Below are 23,414 nucleotides of genomic sequence, written 5' to 3'. Positions count from 1 at the left end.
AACGTGGTAGAGGAAGAAATACTCCAAGAAAGGAAGAATGGAAACGTGTGGGAGATGACTATGAGGAAGAAGAGGAAGACATTGGTTTGGAAACCAACCAATTCCGTGGGAGAGAGAGGTTAGACCGAGGCAGTGACTATGGAAGAATTAAGATGAAAATACCATCATTCCAAGGTAAAAGTGATCCAGAAGCATCTCTCGAGTGGGAGAAGAGGATTGAGATGGTATTTGATTGTTAGAACTACTCCAAGGCAAAAAAGGTGAAATTAGCCACTGTTGAATTCACGGACTATGCTATTGGATGGTGGGACAAAGAGACACTTTCTAGGAGGAGAGCAGGACAAAGATCTATAGATACATGGGAGGAGATGAAGGCTTTGATGAGGAAGCATTTTGTACCTAGCCATTACTATAGGAGCATTTTTCAGAAATTACAAAGCTTGTCTCAAGGAAATAGAAGTGTGGAAGACTATTATAAGGAGATGGAAATCCTTATGATGAGGGCTAATGTTGAGGAGGATAGGGAGGCTACAATGGCACATTTCTTGGCTGGTTTGAATAGGGAAATAGCAAATCAAGTGGACTAGCACCATTATGTGGAGATTGAGGAGATGCTGCACATGGCCATCAAAGTAGAGCAACAACTCAAGGGGAGGGGTACCACAAGATCTAATATTGCTCAACACACTTGGAAAGCAAGCCCATCCACATGAAAACCAAATCAGCCCAAGTTTGAAGATAAAGCCACCACACGGCCTAAATTCGAAGTTAAGGTCGAACCATCCTCATCTAAGCAAGTAAGTAAATCCAATTCATCTTCAACTAGAAATCGAGATATCATGTGCTTTAAATATCAAGGCAGGGGTCATATTGCAAGTCAATGTCCTAATAAGAGGGTCATGGTGATTCGGGAAAGTGGAGACATTGAAACTAAAGAAGAAGAGTCGACAATGAATCCATACCACCATTGGAGGATGTTGGTGATGAAGATGAAGAAGATTACAAGTATCCAATTGGAGGGGACTTATCATTGGTTGCTAGAAGAGCTTTAACTGTGTATAAAGATGAGAAGGAAGTGCAACGAGAGAACATCTTTCATACTAGGTGCAAAGTCAAGGATAAGGTATGTAGTATGATTATTGATGGAGGAAGTTGTACTAATGTTGCTAGTCTTACTATGATTGAAAAGCTAGGTTTACCCACTATGAAGCATCCAGAACCATATAACCTACAATGGCTTAATGATTGTGGAAAGTTGAATGTGAATAGGCAAGTGAAGATTGCATTCTCTATTAGTGATTATGAAGATGAGGTTATTTGTGATGTGTTACTAATGCAAGCTGGTCATTTGATAGAGATACTAATCATCATGGTCGAACTAATAAGGTTGTCTTCAATTTCAAGGGTAAACGAGTAGTGCTTATGCCGATGACTCCTAAACAAGTTTTTGATGATCAATTGGCTTTACAAAGGCGGAGAGAAGCTGAACAACAACACAATCAAACTGTATCCAACCACTAAGAGAAGAAAAAGAGTGGTGAGGATGAGAGTGTGAGTGAAAAAGAAAAGAAAAAGAGTGGAAAGAAAAAAGAGAGTTTTTATGCAAAACAGAGTGAGATGAAGAAGCTTTTTTGTTGTAGAAAGCCTATGATTATAATGATGTACAAAGAAGCATATATGAATCATTTAACTAACCCTGATGAATCTGTTTTACCTAGTTCTATTCTTTCTCTTTTGCAGCAGTTTGATGATGTCTTTCCCGAGGAGATTCCAAGTAGATTACCACCGATTAGAGGGATCGAACATCAAATTGATTTTGTTCCAGGATCAACAATTCCAAACTGGCCAGCTTATAGGAGTAATCCAGAGGAGACAAAGGAACTTCAAAGCAGGTAAGTGAATTGCTTGAAAAGGGGTATGTTAGAGAGAGCATGAGTCCATGTGCTGTACGTGTGTTATTAATCCCTAAGAAAGATGGAATGTCAGGACCCGTCCAGAATTCCTTCCCCGGAACCCTAGATAGCCCTGATCCCAGGGAAACCCTACCGGACCCTCCAAAGGAAAATCCGACAGAGCCTCCCCTAAGGGATTTACTTACCACAAATTACCTGCACTGAAAACACACTTCTAAAAACATCCCCTTATTCCTCCCACAAACTACAAACTGATTCCACAAATTCCAGCACTTCTCAAAATAATACACTGAAATGAAAGAGTACAAAGAAACTTCTCGAAACACAACAGCAGCGGAAAACTTGGTTCGCTCCGGAAGAACGTCTACTACCACTTGCACCTAAGGGAACGGAATTTAAGAGTGTGAGATGCTAATCATCTCCGTGAGTAACCCGAACTACTGAACACCTTTTGATAATAATAATAAAATAATAACAATTAAGGAGTGGAACAAATACCAACAATTAATAATAAATAATAATAACCTTTGGAAAATAATGATTTCCCTCAAAACTCTCACCAATCGCTCCGTTTGAAATGTTCCCTTTTTAAAACCTTTTCGCAAAACCCAATGTGCATACCTCCCAAAAACCAAGGGATTAAATAATTTAACAACAACAATTAAATAAATACATACCCCAAATATATAAGAAAAATATAATAAATTATAATAAATAAATTTTGAACACCTTTGGGGTTTAAACCATTATTTGCAATTACACCGACAATTACACCTGACGCACCACACCATATACCGGTGATGCCCTCCGATACCCAGCGTCCCGAGCACCGACTGGCGGGAGGTTAAAGAGAGAAACCTGCAGTGGTCACTTCGGCGTCCCGACAGTACCGACTGCTAAAAACCATCACCCGGCCAAGGAGGGGGGCGGCTGTGCGCAACAATAACCTTGCCTGCCCACGGTCCAATGGCAACTCACGGATGAAGTAATAACCGCACGCTAAACCATATAATAACCGCGTGCTAAACCACGTGTCCATACACCATACACCAGAACACCAATACTGTATGAGTGCGTCTAAAAATAAACATAAACAACCAACCGTACCGTTTTTCCAAAAACCACCGTGGGAAGTATACCAAAATTTCACAAAACACCATCCCACATATTTTATCCAATCACCCGGTACGAAACAGCGATAACAACAAACCACAATTTCTCGAAATACGAAATGCAACCATAAAAATACCGCGGGCATAATTTATAAAATTTAACCAAATATTTTCACAAAATATTTAACCCAATTATGCCCGAGAAATCACATTTGAAACCACGTAAAATTAATACCGAAACATACCTTGCTCATGCATAACAAATAAATTAAATTAAACCGCATTAAAACCATAATTAAACCACACCACATGAGCGTAATTAAATACTAAATTAAATACCAATTAAATTTAATTAATTGCCCAAAATAATTTTTGAAGGTGGGTCACTCACCTGGAGAGCGCAAATCAACTAAGATCCTCCTCGGGATCCACTCCACTACTCGCGCGTGCACCTAAACAACCACAGTGCACAAACCAAAAATATTAATATTTTATTCGGGTAATTCCCAAATGGATACCCGGGGAGCGAACACCAAGCGACATCTAAGGGTTACGAGTTATATACCGAATCGAAGCTCGTGTGATGAGGATCACGGATTCGGTCTTACTTTCCGGTGATCGAACCCGACGGGGTCGGAATCTCGCCGGAAAGCTTTTCGAGTTTCGGCTCCGCAATTCTCCCAAACCGTCGCGAATTGGCGGAAACGGAAATCGGATTTGGGTTCAGGAGGTCGAACACTGCGGACTGGAGTTGGCCGAAATTTTCGGGTACTCGCCGGAACAGTAATTTCCGGCGGGCCGCCACGTCACCGGCAACGGTCACCGGAACAGTATTTTCCGGCGGTGGCCGTTGGCCGTGAAATTTTGCAGATTTGTAGATCGTGAGGAGAGCAATCCAACGGGACCGACGGTGAGCAAAACGGAGGTCGGACGGCGGAGAAATCACCGTTTGAAGATTTTCGACCCCTCGCCGGAAAACGCTCCGATCCCGGCGCGTCGGTGGTCCGATGGCCGTGATTTTTGGTGGGTAGGCCGGACTTGAGGAGAGGATCAAGGCTGTCAGGCGCGTGTGGCCGGAAAATGGCCGGAACAGTGCCGATCCGCGGTGGCCGGTGGTGGAGGGGAAAAATCGCCGCCAAACTTCGGACGTCCGATCCGGGCGCGTCCGGCGGCCGTTCACCGTGAAACTTGGAGGTTTTGCCGGAAATGAGGTGGGCAAGCTTTCTGTCCGGTGCGTGTACAGTAACTCGGCCGGAACAGTGGAAAACTCCGGTGGCCGGCGGTGGCTCTCTCTCTCTCTTTCTCTCTCCTCTCTCTCTTTCTCTCTCTTCTCTCTCTTTCTCTCTCTTCCCCGAGAGTTTTTCAAAATTAAAACCCTGCGTGACACTGTTCATGCCACGTGGACCAATCAGAAGCTGACACGTGGCATTTCACTGTTCACTGACCAAAAAAAACATTAAAATAATACGGTATCCGGTAAACTTCAAACGTCCATAACTTTTTAACCGGATGTCCGTTTTGAGCGTGCCGCTAGTCTGTGAACTCGTATCGACAAGCACTTCACAACCATGCATGAGTCAAAGCTCAATTCCCCATAAACAAAAAGTCAACTCCGGCACCCCTTGGACAGTTTGGACCGCAACTTGTTTCGTCCATAACTTTCAAACCGTAGCTCCGTTTTCGACGTGCTACCAGTCTACGAACTCGTGGCATCGTGCACTTCGCCACGGTACCCTAGTCAACTCAAAATTCTCACCGAGTCAAAAAGTCAACTTTTGACCCCCTTTGGTCAACGGTCAACGGTCAACCTCGGTCAACGTGCACGGATTCCGGTGCGATTTGGGACGGGGTGTTACAGCCTTCCCCCCTTACAAAAATTTCATCCTCGAAATTTCCGCGCGTCACTAGAACAGATAAGGGTTCTGATCACGCACTTGCGCTTCGGGCTCCTACGTCGCTTCCTCGACTAAGTGGTTCCTTACCAACCAATCCATGCCCAAACTTACTTCAAGTCCGAATAGATCCAACAGGATCAGATCCGCTTCCATGACTTGATCTTCGATGCAGAAGAAACATTCCTTGATTAACTGGCTAGGCCACAAGGATTCTCCTACAGGAGTGGCTATTTCTAGCAGACATTCTAAAGGAGTAGGGGTCATACCGACCCGAACGACAGACTCTCTTGAGATGAACGAATGTGTTGCTCCCGGGTCTATAAGTACACATGTGTCATTACCAAAAATATTCAAAGTACCTGTGAAATCGTCGGGCGTAGTCCTGGCTCCCTGCTGCGTCATAGCAAACACCCGGCCTTGACTTGTCTGCTGGGGTCTCCTTCCTCTACCTCGACTCGATCCTGCAGACGGCTGGACTGATCCCGAAGAAACTCCTACTGGCTGACTCCCCTGGGAACTCTGTCCTGGAAATACTCCCTTATGCTGTGTCCGTCGACCTGCTCCTAGCACACTGCCGCTACCATAAGGGCAATCCCTCCTTATGTGGCCTGGCTGCCCACACCGAAAGCATAAACCATCCATCTGACACTGCCCAGAATGATTCCCCCTACAAAGTGGACAAATCCGCGGAGAACCAATGCGTGACTGCTGGTACGAGCTTGTATCCACACTGATCGAATGGCGAGCTGGCTGGGGCATACGATAACTATCTCTCCTCTGGAATCTGCCTTGTGGGCTTAACCCATCATTGTCTGAGCCTGAACTATGGCTTCTTTTAGTTGCCCCCTGTTGAGGTACTCCGCTATACGAACCTTCGAAAGATCTGCGCCTTGAGGGTCTGCGTATCTCCTCCTGTCTCTCTAGCTCGAGCGCTGCATCCCTGGCGGACTGATAGGTGGGATGTACTGATCCAGAAAGGGTGTAGCCGATGCTCTCTTTCAATCCATCTATGAACCTCATCTTCTTCGTGTGATCGTCAGGAATCAGGTGCATGCAGAATTCTGATAGTTCCCGGAATCTCCTCTCGTACTCGGTCACTGTCATGTTCCCCTGTCGCAGTTCCTCGAACTCTCTCCTTCTTGCCTCACGATAGGCAGGAGGACAAAACTCAGTAGAGAAGGCAATCTTGAACTGATCCCACATATGCCTTCTGCGGGTCTTCTCCATCTGCCACCACTTCCGGGCGTCTCCCTCTAACATGAACCCAGAAATCCTCACCATATCTTCATCGGGGCACTGCATCCCCTCTTCCAAGATTTTCTCCATGCTGGATAGCCACTTCAAGGCTGCTGCTGGGCCTTGGCTCCCATCGAACTCCACGGCTCCTAAACGTCGAGCTTGATCCACAGATCAATTACTAGAGCTTGAACCCCCTAAGGCTCTAGTTAGTTGAGAGACCAGATTTCTAAGGCTAGAACGACTTCCGGAACTCTCAGCAGAGCGTTCCCGAGTCCTACGTGTGTCCCGCCGACTCATCGTAGTAGATTCGGAGGAAACAAACAAGAGTTTAGAAACAGGGAAACAGGGACACTTAAGCACGATGGGCTGTACAGCAATGCACAGTCCCTTAGGATTACAAGAACCTATGCTCTGATACCAACTGTCAGGACCCGTCCAGAATTCCTTCCCCGGAACCCTAGACAGCCCTGATCCCAGGGAAACCCTACCGGACCCTCCAAAGGAAAATCCCTTAGGGGAGGCTCTGTCGGATTTTCCTTTGGAGGGTCCGGTAGGGTTTCCCTGGGATCAGGGCTGTCTAGGGTTCCGGGGAAGGAATTCTGGACGGGTCCTGACATGGAACATGGAGAATGTATGTAGATTGTAGGGCTATTAACAATATAACTGTCAAATATTGTCACCCTATTCCTAGGTTAGATGATATGCTTAATAAATTATATGGTGCATGCATGTTTTCAAAAATTGATCTTAAGAGTGGTTATCATCAAATTCGCATGAAGAAAGGTGATGAATGGAAAACAACATTTAAAACAAAGCATGGTTTGTATGAGTGGTTGGTTATGCCATTTGGGTTAACTAATGCTCCTAGTACTTTCATGAGACTTATGAATCATGTTTTGCGTCCTTACATTGGAAAATTTATGGTTGTGTACTTTGATGATATCCTTGTATATAGTAGGAGTTTAGAAGAGCATGTAGGGCATCTTAGATTAGTTTTAGATATGCTTAGGAAAGAAAGATTATTTGCAAATATTAAAAAGTATGATTTTTGTCGAACTGAGCTTGTATGTCTAGGACTTGTTATGATAGTGTTTGACCCAGGAGATTGGGTTTGGTTGCACTTAAGAAATGAGAGGTTTCCGGAGCTACAAAATTCAAAGTTTATGTCACGTGGGCATGGACCTTTTCAAGTTTTGGAGCGGATTAATGACAACACTTATAAATCAGATCTTCCAAGTGAGTATAATGTAAGTGCTACTTTTAATATCGCTGATTTATCTCCTTTTTATGCAGGTGATGATTTGAGGACAAATCCTTTTCAAGAGGAGGGGAATGATGAGGACATGACCAAGAGCATCCAAAGATGGAGTCCAGAGCTATTTCAAATCTCTACGAGACCAATAACCAGGACAAGAGCAAAGAGATTTAAAGAAGCACTAAATGGTTTAATCCAAAAGGTGTTCACATCCCAAGGAAGTAAGTTCATTACTGAAGATGAACCAAAATTGGTCCATATGATTGGAACGGAGGATGCCAACATGAAAGAAAGCCTAACGCATGGAATCCAACAATATGGTGATGTGGCACGATTTGATGACATGGATGGTGACGTGGCGTCATATGGTGACATGGCACTTTTGCCACGTGGAGGATGATATGCACCTACATGGCATTGGCTAAATTTTATAATTAGGAAAATATTAATTTTTATTTATGTTTTGATTGGAATTTGGCATGTTGCCTATTTACTTTCCTAATTTAGTTTTTATTAGATTTTTAAATTACTTTCCTAATTTTATTAGAGTTGAATTGGTCAAAAAATTAAAGGCCATTCAAATTAGGAAACTAGGAGCTAAATTAGGTTTCATAAACCTAACCACATTAGGTTTCCTAAACCTAACCAAATTAGGTTTCCTAAACCTAACCACATTAGGTTTCCTAAACCTAACCACATTAGGTTTCCTAAACCTAATTTTCGTCCATTATTATTCCACCTTTACTTTTAATAAATTTAGGAAAGCTTTGTAATTTATTTTGCCTATTTAAAGGCACATAAGTCATGAATAAAGAGGAGATTACAATTTTGATTCAAAGTTAGAGTGATTCTCTTGGTTCTCTAAGAACTATATCGAACTTTTTCAAGCTTTGTTTGTGGAGTTTAAATTCGACTTATCAATAGGTTATTCCGCACCTTATTATGGCGTCTTCACTATACCAAGGTTCTTACTTCAAATATAGGTAACGGATCAAGGTCTTCCATTGATAACTTGTAATTAGACGGTCCTAATTCAATCTTTGTTACGGGTTTAGAGGCAGGTCGCTCTAAATTCGTATCATATAGGATCTACAATCGCAAACAATTTCCCACCTTCTTTCACTGCCTTCATAGCTCGCTTATCTTCCCATGTTCATATTGCAAGTTAAAATATCATCATCATCATCAATATTCAATATGATTAAACCTCATCTTTTTTTTTTTTTTTTGGTAATGAAAACCACAATGAATTTGATTTAGGATGAAACTTACCAACTATATCGTAAACGACATCGAATTTTTTAGGAAGCTCCTCATATTATTCCTTGGTGTAATCAATGACCAAATCAGCACCCAAGCTCCTTAACAGGTCTAGTTTGGCAGTGCTTGCTATAGCTGCCACTCTGGATGCTCCAAAAACATGCTTCGCAAGCTGCATCAGAAGAGGATGATCTCTCTTAATCTTAAGTCTTATGTGTGTGTGTGTATATATATATATTGAAAATCAGAGAAAACACTTAAATCTAAATGTATGGATTAAGAAACAGAGAAAACATATATAAAAGTCATTACCACCTGAATAGCTAGGCTTCCAATTCCACCGGCACCACCTAGAATAAGAATGGATTGTCCAGCAGAGAATTGAGCTCGTTCAAAGCCTTCATAGGCAGTCTCAATGGCCAGAGGAAGGCTAGCAGCTTCCACGAAATTCAGATTCTTGGGTTTCAGAGCCAACATGTTCTCTCCCGCGGCTGTGTACTCGACCAAGGTTCCAAACTTTCTGGGACCCTCCCTAGCATTTTAAGTAATATCCCCATAAACCTCATCACCAACCTTGAATTTCTTCACTTTGCTTCCCATCTTTACTACCACTCCAGCAACATCGTGTCCTGTAACAAGCTGCCAAAAACAAAAATAGACGATCCGAAAGCAAAATGTTACAAAAATATATAAATTTTTGGTTTTTTTTTAAAGATGTAAATAGATAAACCCAGATAATGATTGTTGGATTTGTAGCACAAAAAACACAGCAAAAACGAAAGAGAAAGAAGCTTAAACTGGTGTGGTTTTTCCACCCTCGTTCATTATGGACATAACATATACCCACAAGTTTTCAGAAACAGTAAACTGCCTAATTTTCACCTACTACTGTGGTAATCATATTGCCAAAAGACAAGCCATACTTTGGCTACCTAATACAGCAGTGTTTTTATCAAAAACTGAAAGTACAGTAACTAATCATTACAAAGCAACTTATGACAGCAACAAAAGTGACATTACACTAACACTCCTCCTTGGCACTTTTACTGGAAATACTAAGATCATTTCTTAATGTTTCAAACCTGTTTCTTGGCAAAGCATTCGTCAAAATATCAGCAAGCTGGACCTTAGAACTGCAATGAACTAGCTTCACTTCACCATTTCTTTCAGCTTCTCTCACAGCATGATATTTGACTGGAATATGCTTTGTTCTTCTATGTTGACCTGGATTTTCAGCACTGGAAATTACAGACTTGTTATCACAGTATATTGTGGTAGCTTCTTCTTGCCTCTCATTTAAATCAACAAGCAACTTCCTTAGCCATAAAGCTTGATTTGAAGCAGCTGCAGTAGCAATATATTCAGCTTCAGTTGTGGATTAAGCAACTGAACCCTGTTTTTGTGAGCTCCATGAAAAAGGACCTGAACCAAGAGAAAATAAGTACCCTGAAGTACTTTTTGAATCCTCCATGCTTCCAGCCCAATCACTATCAACATAACCCATCAACTTGCCTTCTTCTTGCTTCAAAAACAAAACTCCATAGTCTATGGTGCCTCTAATGTACCTTAGCACTCTTTTAGCTACAGAATAATGCATATGTGATGGAGCATGCATAAATCTGAAAAGCAGACTCATAGAAAACATAATGCCAGGTCTAGAAGCACATAAATACAGCAAACTTCCAACAACGCTTCTATAGGTTGAAACTTCAATCTTGGCAGCACCATCTTCAAGTTCAAATTTTTGATTGTAAACCATTGGAGTGTCAACTGGATTACACTTCTCCATGCCAAACTTTTTGAGTAGTTCCACAGCATACTTCTTTTGGGATAAGAAAATTCCATAACTAAATTGATATATCTCCATGCCAAGAAAGTAGTTCATCACTCCTAAATCTGACATTTCAAACACCTTTTGCATTTCAGATTTAACTCCAACACACTTTGTGAATCTCCTCCTGTAACAAACAAGTCATCAACATATAGAGAAACAATAAATTTTTCATCATTTGAACCTGACTTCACGTACAAAGTAGGCTCATTCCCACTCCTTTTAAATCCTTTTCCAATAAGGTGTGAGTCAATTCTGCTATACCAAGCTCTGGGAGCTTGTTTCAAGCCATAAAGAGCCTTATGCAATTTATAAACCTTGTCTTCCTTTCCTTTGAACAAAAAAGCCTTCAGGTTGTTCAACATATACTTTTTCCTGTTGGTAACCATTTAGAAATGCAGATTTCACATCTAAATGGTAAACTTTTCAGCCCTTTTGAGCGGCAAGTGCTAGTAAAAATCTGATTGTTTCATGTCTCACAACTGGTGCAAACGTATCTCCATAATCAATACCAAGTTGCTGCACATAACCTTTAACTACCAATCTTGCTTTATGCTTATTTATTGTACCATCAGCATTGACCTTGGTCCTAAAGACCCATTTCACTCCAATGGCCTTTTTGCCTTGGGGTTTGTTCACCAATTCCCAAGTTTTGTTTTTGCTTATCATATTGATTTCCGTTTTCATGGCCTCTCTCCATGTCTCGAACTGATTTGCATCATTGAAAGTAGTTGGATCACACAATGCTAGGTTGCATCTTTCATATTCATCAGTCAAGGGTCTTGTACCTCGAACATCAGACAAAGGTCTTATAGCTCGGACATCAGACAGGGGTCTTATAGCTCGGACATCGAAACAAGAGTCTTGTATCTCGGACATCGAACAGGGGTCTTGTAGCTCGGACATCGAACAGGAGTCTCGTATCTCGGACATCGGACAGGGGTCTTGTATCTCGAACATTGGACAGGGGTCTTGTATCTCGGACATGGGACAGGGGTCTTACAGCTCGGACATCGGACAGGGATTTTGTATCTCAGATATCAGATAGGTGTCTTGTATCTCAGACACTTCTCTCGGATACATTAGTGAAGGGTCTTGTACCTCGGATGCATCAGTCAGAGGCCTTGTACCTCGGATGCTTTTCTCATATACATTCATTAAGGATCTTGTACCTCGGATTCCAACAGTATCTTCATCATTTGAATCATTCTCATCCTGAATCTCGTCATGTTCTTGGATAAAATTCTTTTCTGAGGCTTGAACTTCACTCTTTTCCCAATTCCAAACAGCAGCTTCATCAACTTTAACATTCCTACTAACAATTAGCTTGTTAGTTTTCAAATGATATACTCTATACCCTTTTGTGTTGCTGCTGTAACCAACAAAAATTCCCATATCAGCTTTTTGATCCAACTTGTCTCTCTTAATTTCAAGAACATGTGTATAACAAATGCTCCCAAATATCTTTAAATGCTCCACAGTAGGCTTGACCCCATACCACACCTCATATGGAGTTTTAAACTCCAATGCTTTAGTTAGTAATCTATTTAGCAAATACACTGAGGTATTTACTGCTTCAGCCCAAAACTTCTTTGGTAATTGCTTCTCAACCAACAAGCATCTACACATCTCCAAAATAGTCCTGTTCTTCCTCTCACTAACCCCATTTTACTGAGGAGTATAGGGAGAGGTCAGCTGATGTTGAATTCCAGCTTCTTTGCATTGTAACTCAAACTTTTGAGCTGTATATTCAGTCCCATTATTAGATGGTATCACCTTGATACTACATTTTGCTTGATTTTCTACCATGGCTTTAAAGCTGGTGAAAATCTCAGCAACTTCAGATTTTTGTTTCAGAAAATACACCCAACACATTCTGGAGAAATCATCTATGAAAGTGAGAAAATACTACCGTTGATAGAATTCTCACTCATAGGTCCACATATATCACTATGAATTAACTGAAGCTTTTTAGAGGCTCTCCAAGCGCCTTTCGAAGGGAATGGCAGCCTTTGTTGCTTACCAAGCTGACACACTTCACACACTTCCAGGTTTTTGCTAACAGCAGCCATATTCTCCACCAATTTCTTTTCATGCATTAGATTCAGGGAGTCATAGTTAAAATGACCAAGTCTTTTATGCCACAACTTAGATTCATCACTAGTTTTGGCATAAAAAACATTATTTCCCTTCTTGTTCCACTCTACCACAAAGCTTTTATCTTCCATTCCAACATTTAGAATTTCACTTCCATGTTGATCATATATAATGCAATACTTATCTTGAAAATTCAAAGAATATCCATTTTCAAGCATTTGTCCCACACTTAACAAGCTTTGATTAATTTCGGGTACATATAACACATTTGAAATGAGTTTAGTATTTGTTGAAGTTTCCACAGCCACTTCTTCTTTGCCTTGAACTTGAATAAAATCTCCATTTCCTATTTTCACTTTGGAAACAAAGCTTCTATCCAAGGTCTTGAAGAGATTAGCATCATGAGTCATATGTTGAGTGCAGCCACTATCCACCAACCAAGCTTCTTTGCTGCCATTTTCTACATAACATGTAGCAACAAACAGCTTTTCCTCACTTTTTCGTGCTTCATCAGTAACTTATACTTGGTGTGCTTGTTGCACTGGTCCTCCTTTGTTTTTGCAAACTTTTTCAATATGTCCCAGTTGTTTGCAAACTCTACATTGAACATTTGGCCTAAACCAACAATATTTTTCAGGATGGTTGTCCTTTTTGCAATAAGAGCACTTCATAAACTTCTTTCTTTCACCTTCTCTGCTTGTACCAGCACCATTTTTTCCTTTGACATTACTTCCTCCACCTTGCTGCTTTCTTTGATTATTGTTTGCTGCAGCCTTACCTTTTTGTAATGCTAAAAAAGCACTTTCTGAGGTTTCTTCTTGTCTTATAGATCTTCTTTGTTCAGTTGCTTGTAAAGCATTAACAAGCTCTGACAAAGAAATATAATTCAGGTCTCTTGACTCCTCCAAGGATGATATCTTTACTTTAAACTTTTCTAGTAAGCTGACTAGCACTTTCTCCACCACCCTTCTATCTCCTAGCTCCTCTCCAAGAATTTTGATCTAGTTTACAACCTTCATAAGTCTGTCAATAAAGTCTTTTACTAACTCAGAATCCTTCATTCTTAAAGTTTCGAACTCCCTCCTTAAGTTCAAAATCTGCATTTATCTTGTTCTTGCACTTCCCTGGAACTCTTCTTTTAGCTTGTCCCATACCTCTTTAGCTGTAGTGCAAGCCATAATTCTGGTGAACATCACTTCTGAAACGCCAGCATGTAAGGAAGATAAAGCCTTAACCTTTTTAGCAACCTCCTCACTATGTTGCATTATTTGAGTGATAGTGGGATTTGTTATCAAAGGGGGAGGATTTCTTTCGGTCTCTACTACTTTCCACAAGTCAAAAGCTTGAAGGTAAGCTTTCATTTTTATAGACCACATGGCATAATTTTCTCCAGAAAATATAGGAGGTGATGGAGTAGAAAAATGAGTTGAAGCCATTTAAAAAGAAAGGAAAAGTAGAAGGAAGGTTTCTTGTATTTTTTGCTATTTCACTCACAGCCCCTCTAAGATCATTAGAGCTCTGATACCATTTGTTGGATTTTTAGTACAAAAAACACAACAAAAATGAAAGAGAAAGACGCTTAAACTGCTGTGGTTTTTCCACCCTCATTCATTATGGACATAACATATACTCACAAGTTTTCAGAAACAGTAGACCACCTAATTTTCACCTACTATTGCGGTAATCATATTGCCAAAAGACAAGCCATACTTTGGCTACCTAATACAGCAGTGTTTTTATCAAAAACTGAAAGTACAATAACTAATCATTACAAAGCAACTTATTACAGCAACAAAAGTGACATTACACTAACAATGATTGACTAGAAAGAAGAAGATAAGCTTAAGCTTACAGGTGGAGGAGGGTTATGTTCTTTGAACAGTCCAACTATCTTCTTGTAATCGATTGGGTTAAGAGCAGCCGCAACAACCTTGATCAGCACCTCATCTTCTTTTATATCAAGAACTAGGAAATTTTCATCAAATTTCAACACATCGGAGGTTTTCTCGTAATCTGAGTAGATTCAAGCCTTATTTACAGAGGGAATGGCAGAAGCAACCATGGATACTGTGCAAGTAGGTACAAATTTTCTTGAGAGCACAGCATAAGATTAATGCGATGTTTCTACTTTATAGGAATTCGCAATTAGAATTATTACACATTTTGAAATTTACACAAATTTGCTAATGCATCTGGACTCAAGATGAGATTCACCAATTATTACAAAAATAAAAAAGGACGATGTTCACCCACTGTGTCTATTACTATTTCTCAATGCGACAGCAATTTTTTTTTTTTTTTTTTTTTTTCCCTCGTATGAATTTTAATGAATTGTTTTTTTTTTTTTTTTTTTTTTTTTTTTTTTTTTTTTGCCTTCGTATGAATTTTAATGAATTCAAAATGTAGCAATTTGAGTTTGACTCGAGAACCTAACATGAATTGCCATGCAATAAATTTATTACCGGGCCAAGCCTATAAATAAGTTGCTGTTCTTAAGTTTTTTGTACAAGTGATTTTGCATTGGAATATTGAAGAAATTTGTGTACACTGCTTGACAGCTTACGTAGTATCCGAATCCAATAAAGACATGTGTATTGTTAATAACAGATCATATGAATCAGAAAGCGGTTTACGTCGAATCCAAATGTCTCTCTCTTCTGTCCCTCTCCATTCCTTTGCTTTAGACCTCTAAATCTATCACAATTTCCATCTCTTCTTCTCCTTCTTAGATATCCATCCAAACAACGGTGATAAAAATGCATTTGTAAAAACAGAAATAGATTTAAAAATTTTGGAAAAAAAATGCCGAAATAAAGGGGTGCACTTTACGCGCTTTCAATTGCAATGGAGAAGTGTGGGAAGCAACCCAAGCACATAAAAAGTGGCAAGCTGCGTTGAGATCCTCTCTGACTCATTAATCTGCGGTGTTATATGGTAATGTGCATGTGTCTTTACTTCCTTTTGGTATGTGTAACAAATAAGCTTCCAGGCTGCATGTGTACGTATTGAAATTTCTACCATTATTTACAGACGTTATTATTGGATAATATGGATTAGCGGAAGCAGCAGCCATGGATTTGTAAGTATGCGGAAAAAAAAAAAAAAAAAAAAACTGAGATGTGTCTGTAATTTACCATATAATTAATGCTTTCATAAGTCAACATGGAATTGCATCACTCGTTACGTACGTTTCCTTTTTCTTTTTCTTTTTTTTGGAAATATAGTCAATTCAATATTGGACCGTCCCCAAAAGCAAGTAGAAGGAATTTGTTCGATAAGAGTATACATGTGGAAGGAATAAACTGGGAAAAGAGAGAGATGGAGAATGAACCTATTATTTTGGATGAACTAGAAGAAGGCACACCGAAGTAAAGGGAGGGGATGCACAATTGATAAGGTTGCATATTTGAAGTATGTCCGTGGTCCTGGTGGGATTGGAGGAAGGAAACAAAAAAATTTATCAAACAAATTCACCTCTCGTTAACCTTTTTTCCTCAGTAAATTAAAGGACAATTTACAATCATTAATAAAGAGGATGAAATTAAAAAAAAAAAAAAAAAATTTGCTTTCCTTATATTTTTCCCAAACTATACTTAATTTTATCTCCGTTCCTTCTCCCTTTTCCTTATCCCTCTTGTTCTCTTCTTGCTCATTCTTATGAAGCATCTTTCCTTCATGTAGAGGTTGTTGGATTTTAGAGCTTCGTCTGTGCCACCTCATCTTTGCTACGTCAACAAAATCAAAAGACACGTGTTTAGTTTTTTTTTTTTTTTTTTCGGTTGGCGAGACTGATGGTTAATTAGTTTGTGAAAATAGTTAGGTAGTTTGGGACCAGGTGGTCTCTTGTGTTCTTTGATATAAGCTACGAATGGGATCCACATGAAATGAAGGGTTTTCGCTATAAGAACTAGCTGATTCCAGAACCACCGGAAGTTTGCTTCTCTACTGTGAAGGAAAAGTTTGTTTTGCACTATTGTGATATAAATATCTGTAAAGTTAGGTTTGCTTTCCTTTTTGGATAAAATCTGTAAGTTTGTTGCTTGCTTTGTAAGCTGATTGATCAAGAATAAAGCTAAAAAATTCTCTCTTTTCTCTATCTTTCTTCATTTTCCATTACTTTCCTTCGAACCAAACACCTCTAACAGTGGAAAATGGAAATAACTAGATAACAAATTCAAAATTGCTTGTTTATATGTCTATAAAAACTATTCTTCATCCTTTTTTGGTTATAAAATTTGAAACCATTCTTAAATCCATAGCGTATCAAAAGAATATTTGAATTCTAAATAAAGCATTATAAATTGAAAAAATAACCAAATTTATCTCTATATAACATAGCAGACATATTTTATAGACAATGCCCTTAACATCTTAATTTACATATAAAGCCCCTTCTATTTAAATAACCACAACATTAAGTTTCACACATAGCAATATTCAAGGAAAGGAGTAAGGAGCTCTCAAGTTATGGGATAGGAGACACAACAATCTTGCCAATGGCATGTTTAGTTTCAAGGTGGGCAAATGCCTCCAAAGTCTTTGAAAATGGAAATGGGGTTTTGGGGTCGAGCACTGGCTTTACTTTGCCACTTTCGAAGTAAGGTTTCAGCTTCTCCAAAGTAGTTGCACTTGAAGTCAGACCATATATGACAGTTGGGGGAGCTATAGGACCTGCAATCGCGAACGATTTCCCACCTTCTTTCACTGCCTTCACTGCTCGCTCTCCTTCCCCTGTTTCATATTGCGAGTTAAAATATCATCATCATCATCAATATTCCATATGATTAAACCTCATCTTTTTTTGGTAATGGAAACCACAATGAATTTGATTTAGGATGAAACTTGCCAACTGTATCGTAAACGACATCGAATTTCTCAGGAAGCTCCTCATATTTCTCCTTGGTGTAATCAATGGCCAAATCAGCGCCCAAGCTCCTTAACAGGTCTAGTTTAGCAGTGCTTGCTGTAGCTGCCACTCTGGATGCTCCAAAAACATGCTTCGCAAGCTGCATAAGAATAGGATGATCTATCTTAATCTTAAGTCTTGTGTGTGTGTGTGTGTGTGTGTGTGTGTGTGTGTGTGTGTGTGCGTGTGTGTGTGTGTATTGAAAATCAGAGAAAACACGTAAATATATATGTATGGATTAAGAAACAGAGAAAACATATATACAAGTCATAACCACCTGAATTGCGAGGCTTCCAACTCCACCGGCACCACCTAGAATAAGAATGGACTGACCAGCAGAGAGTTGAGCTCGTTCAAAGCCTTCATACGCAGTCTCAATCGCCAGAGGAAGGCTAGCAGCTTCCACGAAATTCAGATTGTTGGGTTTCAGAGCCAACACGTTCTCTCCCGCCGCCGTGTACTCGGCCAAGGTTCCAAATTTTCTGGGACCCTCCCTTACCTTTTCAATAATATCCCCATAAACCTCATCACCAACCTTGAATTTCTTCACTTTGCTTCCTACCTTTACTACCACTCCAGCAACATCGTGTCCTGGAACAAGCTGCCAAAACACAAAAATAGCCGATCCGAAAGCAAAATGTTACAAAAATCAATAAATTTTCCTTTTTTTTTTTTTTAAAGATGTAAATAGATAAACCCAGATAATGATTGACTAGAAAGAAGAAGATAAGCTTAAGCTTACAGGGGGAGGAGGGTTATGTTCTTTGAACACTCCAAGTATCTTCTTGTAATCGATTGGGTTAAGAGCAGCCGCAACAACCTTGATCAGCACCTCATCTTCTTTTATATCAGGAACTGGGAAATTTTCATCAAATTTCAACACATCGGAGGTTTTCCCGTAATCTGAGTAGATCCAAGCCTTATTTACAGAGGGAATGGTAGAAGCAGCCATGGATACTATGCAAGTAGGTACAGCTTTTCTTGAGAGCACAGCATAAGATTAATGCGATGTTTCTGCTTTATAGGAATTCGCAATTAGAATTAATACACATTTTGAAATTTACACAAATTTGTTTATGCATCTGGACACATTTTGGGATGAGATTCACCCACTGTGTCTATTACTGTTTGTCATTGCGGCAGCAATTTTTATTTATTTATTTTCTTTTTCCTTCTTATGGATTTTAATAAATTCAAAATAGCAATTTGAGTTTGACTCGGGAACCTAACATGAATTGCCACGCAGTAAATTTATTACCGGGCCGAGCCTATAAATAAGTTGTTTTTCTTAAGTTATTTGTACAAGTGACTTTACATTGGAATATTGGAGAAATTTGTGTACGCTGCTTGAAAGCTTACCTGGTATCCAATCAAGTAAAGACATGTGTATTGTTAATAACAGATCATATGAATCAGAGAGCAGTTTACGTCGTATCCAAAAGTCTCTCTCCTCTGTCCGCCTCCATGCCTCTGCTTTAGACCTCTAAATCTATCACAATTTCCATCTCCTTTTCTCCTTCTTAGATATCGATCCAAACAACGGTGACAAAAATGCATTTGTAAAAACAGAAATAGATTTTAAAATTTTGGAAAAAACAATGCAGAAATTGTTGCAGTTTTCCTTAATGGGCTTAGTATGAATAATTTTCTTAATGGGCTTATTGGGTTTAAGTCTTGATTGGTAGGTATGAGTTTTTCCTTAGTTTGATTTGAGAGGAATATGGCATATTGCCTTTTTGGATAGGCGATTTATATTCATTCTTTTTTTTTTTTTTTTTTTTTTTTGGCCTTTAAATATCAATTGTACTTTTAAAAAACTTTCAAAAAATATACATGTCTTTCTATTTTCACTTTAGGTTCGTCTAATTTCACACCACATCACAGTAATTTTTTAAAACTTTTCAACTCAAACAAAAATCCACTTTTGTCATCCTCTTGTGATTGTTTTTTTTTTATTCAATACAGACAAAAAAGAAAAGAAAGTGAGAAAAAGATAAAAGAAAGGAAGAAAAAATAAATAAAATAAATAAAAAATAAACTGTCTTGATAAATGAGAAGAGAAGAGCTGGGTTTTGACAGGGGAGAAAAAATATAGAGAGATGGTGGAATAGAAAGGAAAAAAAAATAAAAAATAAAAGGAAGTGAGGGAAAGACAAAAGAAATGAAGAAAATAAATAAATAAATAAAAAAGAAGTAAAACGTCTTGATGAAGGAGAAGAGAAAAATCAATTTGCCAGGAGTGGATTTTAAAGAAGTATTTGGAAGACTTTGAAGGAATTTTCGACAGTAAAAGAAAAAAAATAAAATAATAAAAAATAAAAAAGAAATTTAATTTTGACATAAGAATATTTTAGGAATGTTAAAAAATGAAAGGATAAAACCAAAAAAAAAGGCAGAAAGAAAAGGTATAAATCGTTAAGGTCCTGTCCTAAGGTGCAATGGGCCAAATTCCCCTTAATTTTAAGAAAAACATGATTTTTGAATAAAATAAGAATCTAAGTGTTAGAGAGTTTCATGCATACACGTTTTTATCAATTGAAAGGGTTTTACAGAGAGAAATAGTTTTGAGGAACAACCTAAAGAAAGAGAGAAGAGAGCTTTTTTTTTTTTAAATAGAGAAAAAAGATTGAGTTTCATATTGTGTGGTAAAGCGAAGGTATACAGAAAGTTCGCAGGATAAGATTTTAGAGGTGTCGTGTTTAAGATCTGTGCTTTTGTTGTATCTTTGGAGATGATTATCGGAAAAAAATCTATACTAGTAGGCAGAAATCGTTTTAAGAAGACTGTGGTACCATATAGGCTTTCAAAAAGCAAATTACCATTAATAAAGATATATAAATTCTAATTTAGATAGTTTAATTCCCTATATTTTGTTTACATTAATTTTATTTTATCCACATATATTTACATATATATTCTTTCATATGTTTTCCTAACAGAAAGGGTGCACTTTATGCGCTTTCAATTGCAACGGAGAAGTGTGCGAAGCAACCCAAGCACAATATCCATTGCGAATCTTCACAAATCACATAATCCCTAATACAAAAATTACTTCATTTTATTTAATATTTTATAAGAAATCGGGGGATGAATGGAGGATTTCGATTGATGCATCCTAAGTTCTTTACACTTCCATTCACTCACCATCTAATGATATGATCAAAATGTTATCATAATTGGCTCTGGAAGAAACTTTTCATGGCGGTGCTTTGGATCTTGTCCGGCAAAAATTGAGATTGTTGCAAAGCTGAAAGATAAGGTACATGTGTCTTTACTTCCTTTGGTATGTGTAACAAATAAGCTTCCAGGCCGTATGTGTACGCATTGAAATTTCTACCATTATTTACAGAGCGTATTATTGGATAATATGGATTAGCGGAAGCAGCGGCCATGGATTTGCAAGTGTGCGAGAAAAAAAAAAGAAAAAACGAGATGTGTCTGTAATTTACCATATAACTAATGCTTTTATAAGTCAACATGGAATTGCATCACTCGTTACGTACGTTTCTTTTTGTTTTTTTTGCCCTTGTTATGCAAGAACATCACCTGTTACGTCACGTACAAGATTTTGATCTCATACTTAAAGACACAAAGCTTTAGAAATTCTTGTGTATGTTGGAAGGAAAAGAAGAAATTATGGATAATTTAAGATACACATAACTTGGATAATGTAGCTGCCACCCTGGACGCTCCAAAAACATGCTTCGCAAGCTATAAAATATATTTACACATATATGATCACTAAAAACATATAAAACAGAGAAAATACATATATATGGATTAAGTAACAGAGAAAACATATCTATAATAACCTGAATAGCCAGGGTTCCAACTCCGCCAGCACCTCCAAGAATAAGAATGGATTGGCCAGCAGAGAGTTGAGCTATTTCAAAGCCTTCATAGGCTGTCTCAATGGCCAGAGGAAGGCTAGCAGCTTCCACTAAACTCACATTGTTGGGTTTCAGAGCCAACACTTTCTCTTGAGCCGCTGTGTACTCAGCCAAAACTCCTAACTTTTTTGGTTCCTCCGTAAAATGTTCAGCGACATCCCCGTAAACCTCAACACCAACCTTGAATTTCTTCACTTGGCTTCCCACCTTTACCACCACTCCAGCTACATCGGTTCCTGGAACGATCTGCCAAAAACAAATAGATGACGATCAGAAAATGATATAAAAATAAATAAATTTCCCCTGTTTTCCTTAAAGATGTAAATGGATAAACCCAGATGATGATTGACTATAAAGAAGAAGATAAGCTTAAGCTTACAGGTGGAGGAGGGTTATGTTCTTTGAACAGTCCATGTATCTTCTTGTAAGCAACTGGATTAAGAGCAGCTGCAACAACCTTGATCAGCACCTCATCTTCTTTTATTTCAGGAACTGGGATGCTTTCATCAAACTTCAACACATCGGAGGTTTTCCAGTAATCTGAGTAGACCCAAGCCTTATTTACAGAGGGAATGGCAGCAGCAGCCATGGATAGAATGCAAGTAGGAACAAGTTTTCTTGAGAGCCCAACATAAGATTAATGCGATGCGTCTCTTTTATAGGAATTCTCAATTAAAGTTAATACAGATTTTGAAATTTACACAAATTTGGTTGTGCATCTGGACACATTTTCGGATGAGGTTCTCCGATTATTAACATAAAGAAAAAAAAAATAAAATTGGTGAGGTTCATCCAGTGCAGACTGTGTTACTGTTTGTCAAAGCCGTAGCAATTTTTTTTTTTTTGCCTTTTAATTTCGACGAATTCAAAAAGGAATTTGAGTTTGACTCGAGAACCTATCATGAATTGCCACCCTACTTTCATTCGCTGCTACTGTTGTTGTTGGCCTGGGGATCATTAGTAATAAATATATATATATATATATATAGTTATATAACATTCCAATTTATTTCTATGTAGTTTATTGGCTTTAAAGTTGAATAATGGGTTTGATGGAAATAATTTCTTAACCAAAATCTAAAGTGTTACAGATGGGAGGAGAATTTCACCCAAACCAAAACTCTTACTTGAACTTGGAGGTGTGCTTTCATAAAATTTATTAACGGTCAAGACTATAAAAAAGTTGTTTTTGTTGTTCTTTTAAGTTATTTGTATAAGTGGTTTTACATCTGAATATTGAAGAAATTTTTTTTGCACACAATTTGTACACGGCTTGAAAGCTTACTTGGTACACGTACCCATTCAAGTAAAGTTATGTGTATTGTTTGTAACATATCATATTAATGAATCAGAGAGCGTCGTATCCCAAAGTCTCTCTCTTCTTCTCTTCTCAGTTCGTCCCTATTCCTCTGCTTTAGACCTCTAAATCTATCACCATTTCCATCTTTTCTTCTCCTTCTTAGATATCCATCCAAACGACGGTGACAAAAATGCATTTGGAAAATCAGAAACAGATTTAAAAATTTTGAAAAAGATGCAGAAATATAAAGGGGTGCACTTTATGATGCCCTTTCAATTGCAATGAAGAAGTGTGGAAAGCAACCCAAGCACAAAATATCCATTGCGAACCTTCATAAATCACATAATCCCCAGTCAAAAAATTACTTTCATTTTATTTAATATTTTATAAGAAATCTGGTAATAAATGGAGGATTTCAATTGATGCATCTTACTGCTCTACACTTTGATTAAACTTACCATCTAATGATATGATCAGAATCTGATCATAATTGGCTCTGGAACAACCTCTTCATGACTGTGCTCTTGAGCTTGTCTGGCAAAAATTGGATATTGTTTCAAAGCTAAGAGAAAAAGAAAGAGAGTAGTGGAGAGCAGCCGGCAAAAAAATATATATATAATAAAAAAAAATAAAGCAATAAACTGTGGCAAGCGACCTTGAGATACTTTCTGACCCATTAATCTGAGGTGTTATACAGAAATGTATACATGTCTTCA

General features: G+C 38.5%; 2 protein-coding genes across 3 annotated transcripts; both read right to left on the bottom strand.

Moving 5' to 3' along the window:
• Nucleotides 1-16,903: 16,903 nt before the first annotated feature.
• On the bottom strand, nucleotides 16,904-18,546 carry LOC107415384 (2-methylene-furan-3-one reductase). Its single transcript, XM_016023691.4, has 4 exons — nucleotides 18,251-18,546; nucleotides 17,786-18,109; nucleotides 17,449-17,608; nucleotides 16,904-17,333 (listed from the first exon to the last, which is right to left on the bottom strand). Exons 1-4 carry the CDS (start codon nucleotides 18,458-18,460, stop codon nucleotides 17,068-17,070), a joined length of 960 nt encoding a protein of 319 aa, XP_015879177.3. The 5' UTR covers nucleotides 18,461-18,546; the 3' UTR covers nucleotides 16,904-17,067.
• Nucleotides 18,547-20,952: 2,406 nt separating this feature from the next.
• On the bottom strand, nucleotides 20,953-22,035 carry LOC107415366 (2-methylene-furan-3-one reductase-like). 2 transcript variants are annotated; one of them, XM_060816644.1, is made up of 3 exons: nucleotides 21,778-22,035; nucleotides 21,321-21,644; nucleotides 20,953-21,219 (listed from the first exon to the last, which is right to left on the bottom strand). In XM_060816644.1, the coding sequence occupies exons 1-3, from the start codon at nucleotides 21,985-21,987 to the stop codon at nucleotides 21,154-21,156; spliced, it is 600 nt and encodes a 199-aa protein (XP_060672627.1). In that variant the 5' UTR covers nucleotides 21,988-22,035; the 3' UTR covers nucleotides 20,953-21,153. The 2 variants fall into 2 exon arrangements, with proteins under 2 accessions (XP_060672627.1, XP_060672626.1); XM_060816643.1 differs by having other exon boundaries at nucleotides 20,953-21,644.
• Nucleotides 22,036-23,414: the final 1,379 nt, after the last annotated feature.

This window comes from Ziziphus jujuba, chromosome 4 (genome assembly GCF_031755915.1).
Source record: "Ziziphus jujuba cultivar Dongzao chromosome 4, ASM3175591v1".
Taxonomy (NCBI): Eukaryota; Viridiplantae; Streptophyta; class Magnoliopsida; order Rosales; family Rhamnaceae; genus Ziziphus; species Ziziphus jujuba.
This window is presented reverse-complemented; position numbering and strand designations above follow the sequence as displayed.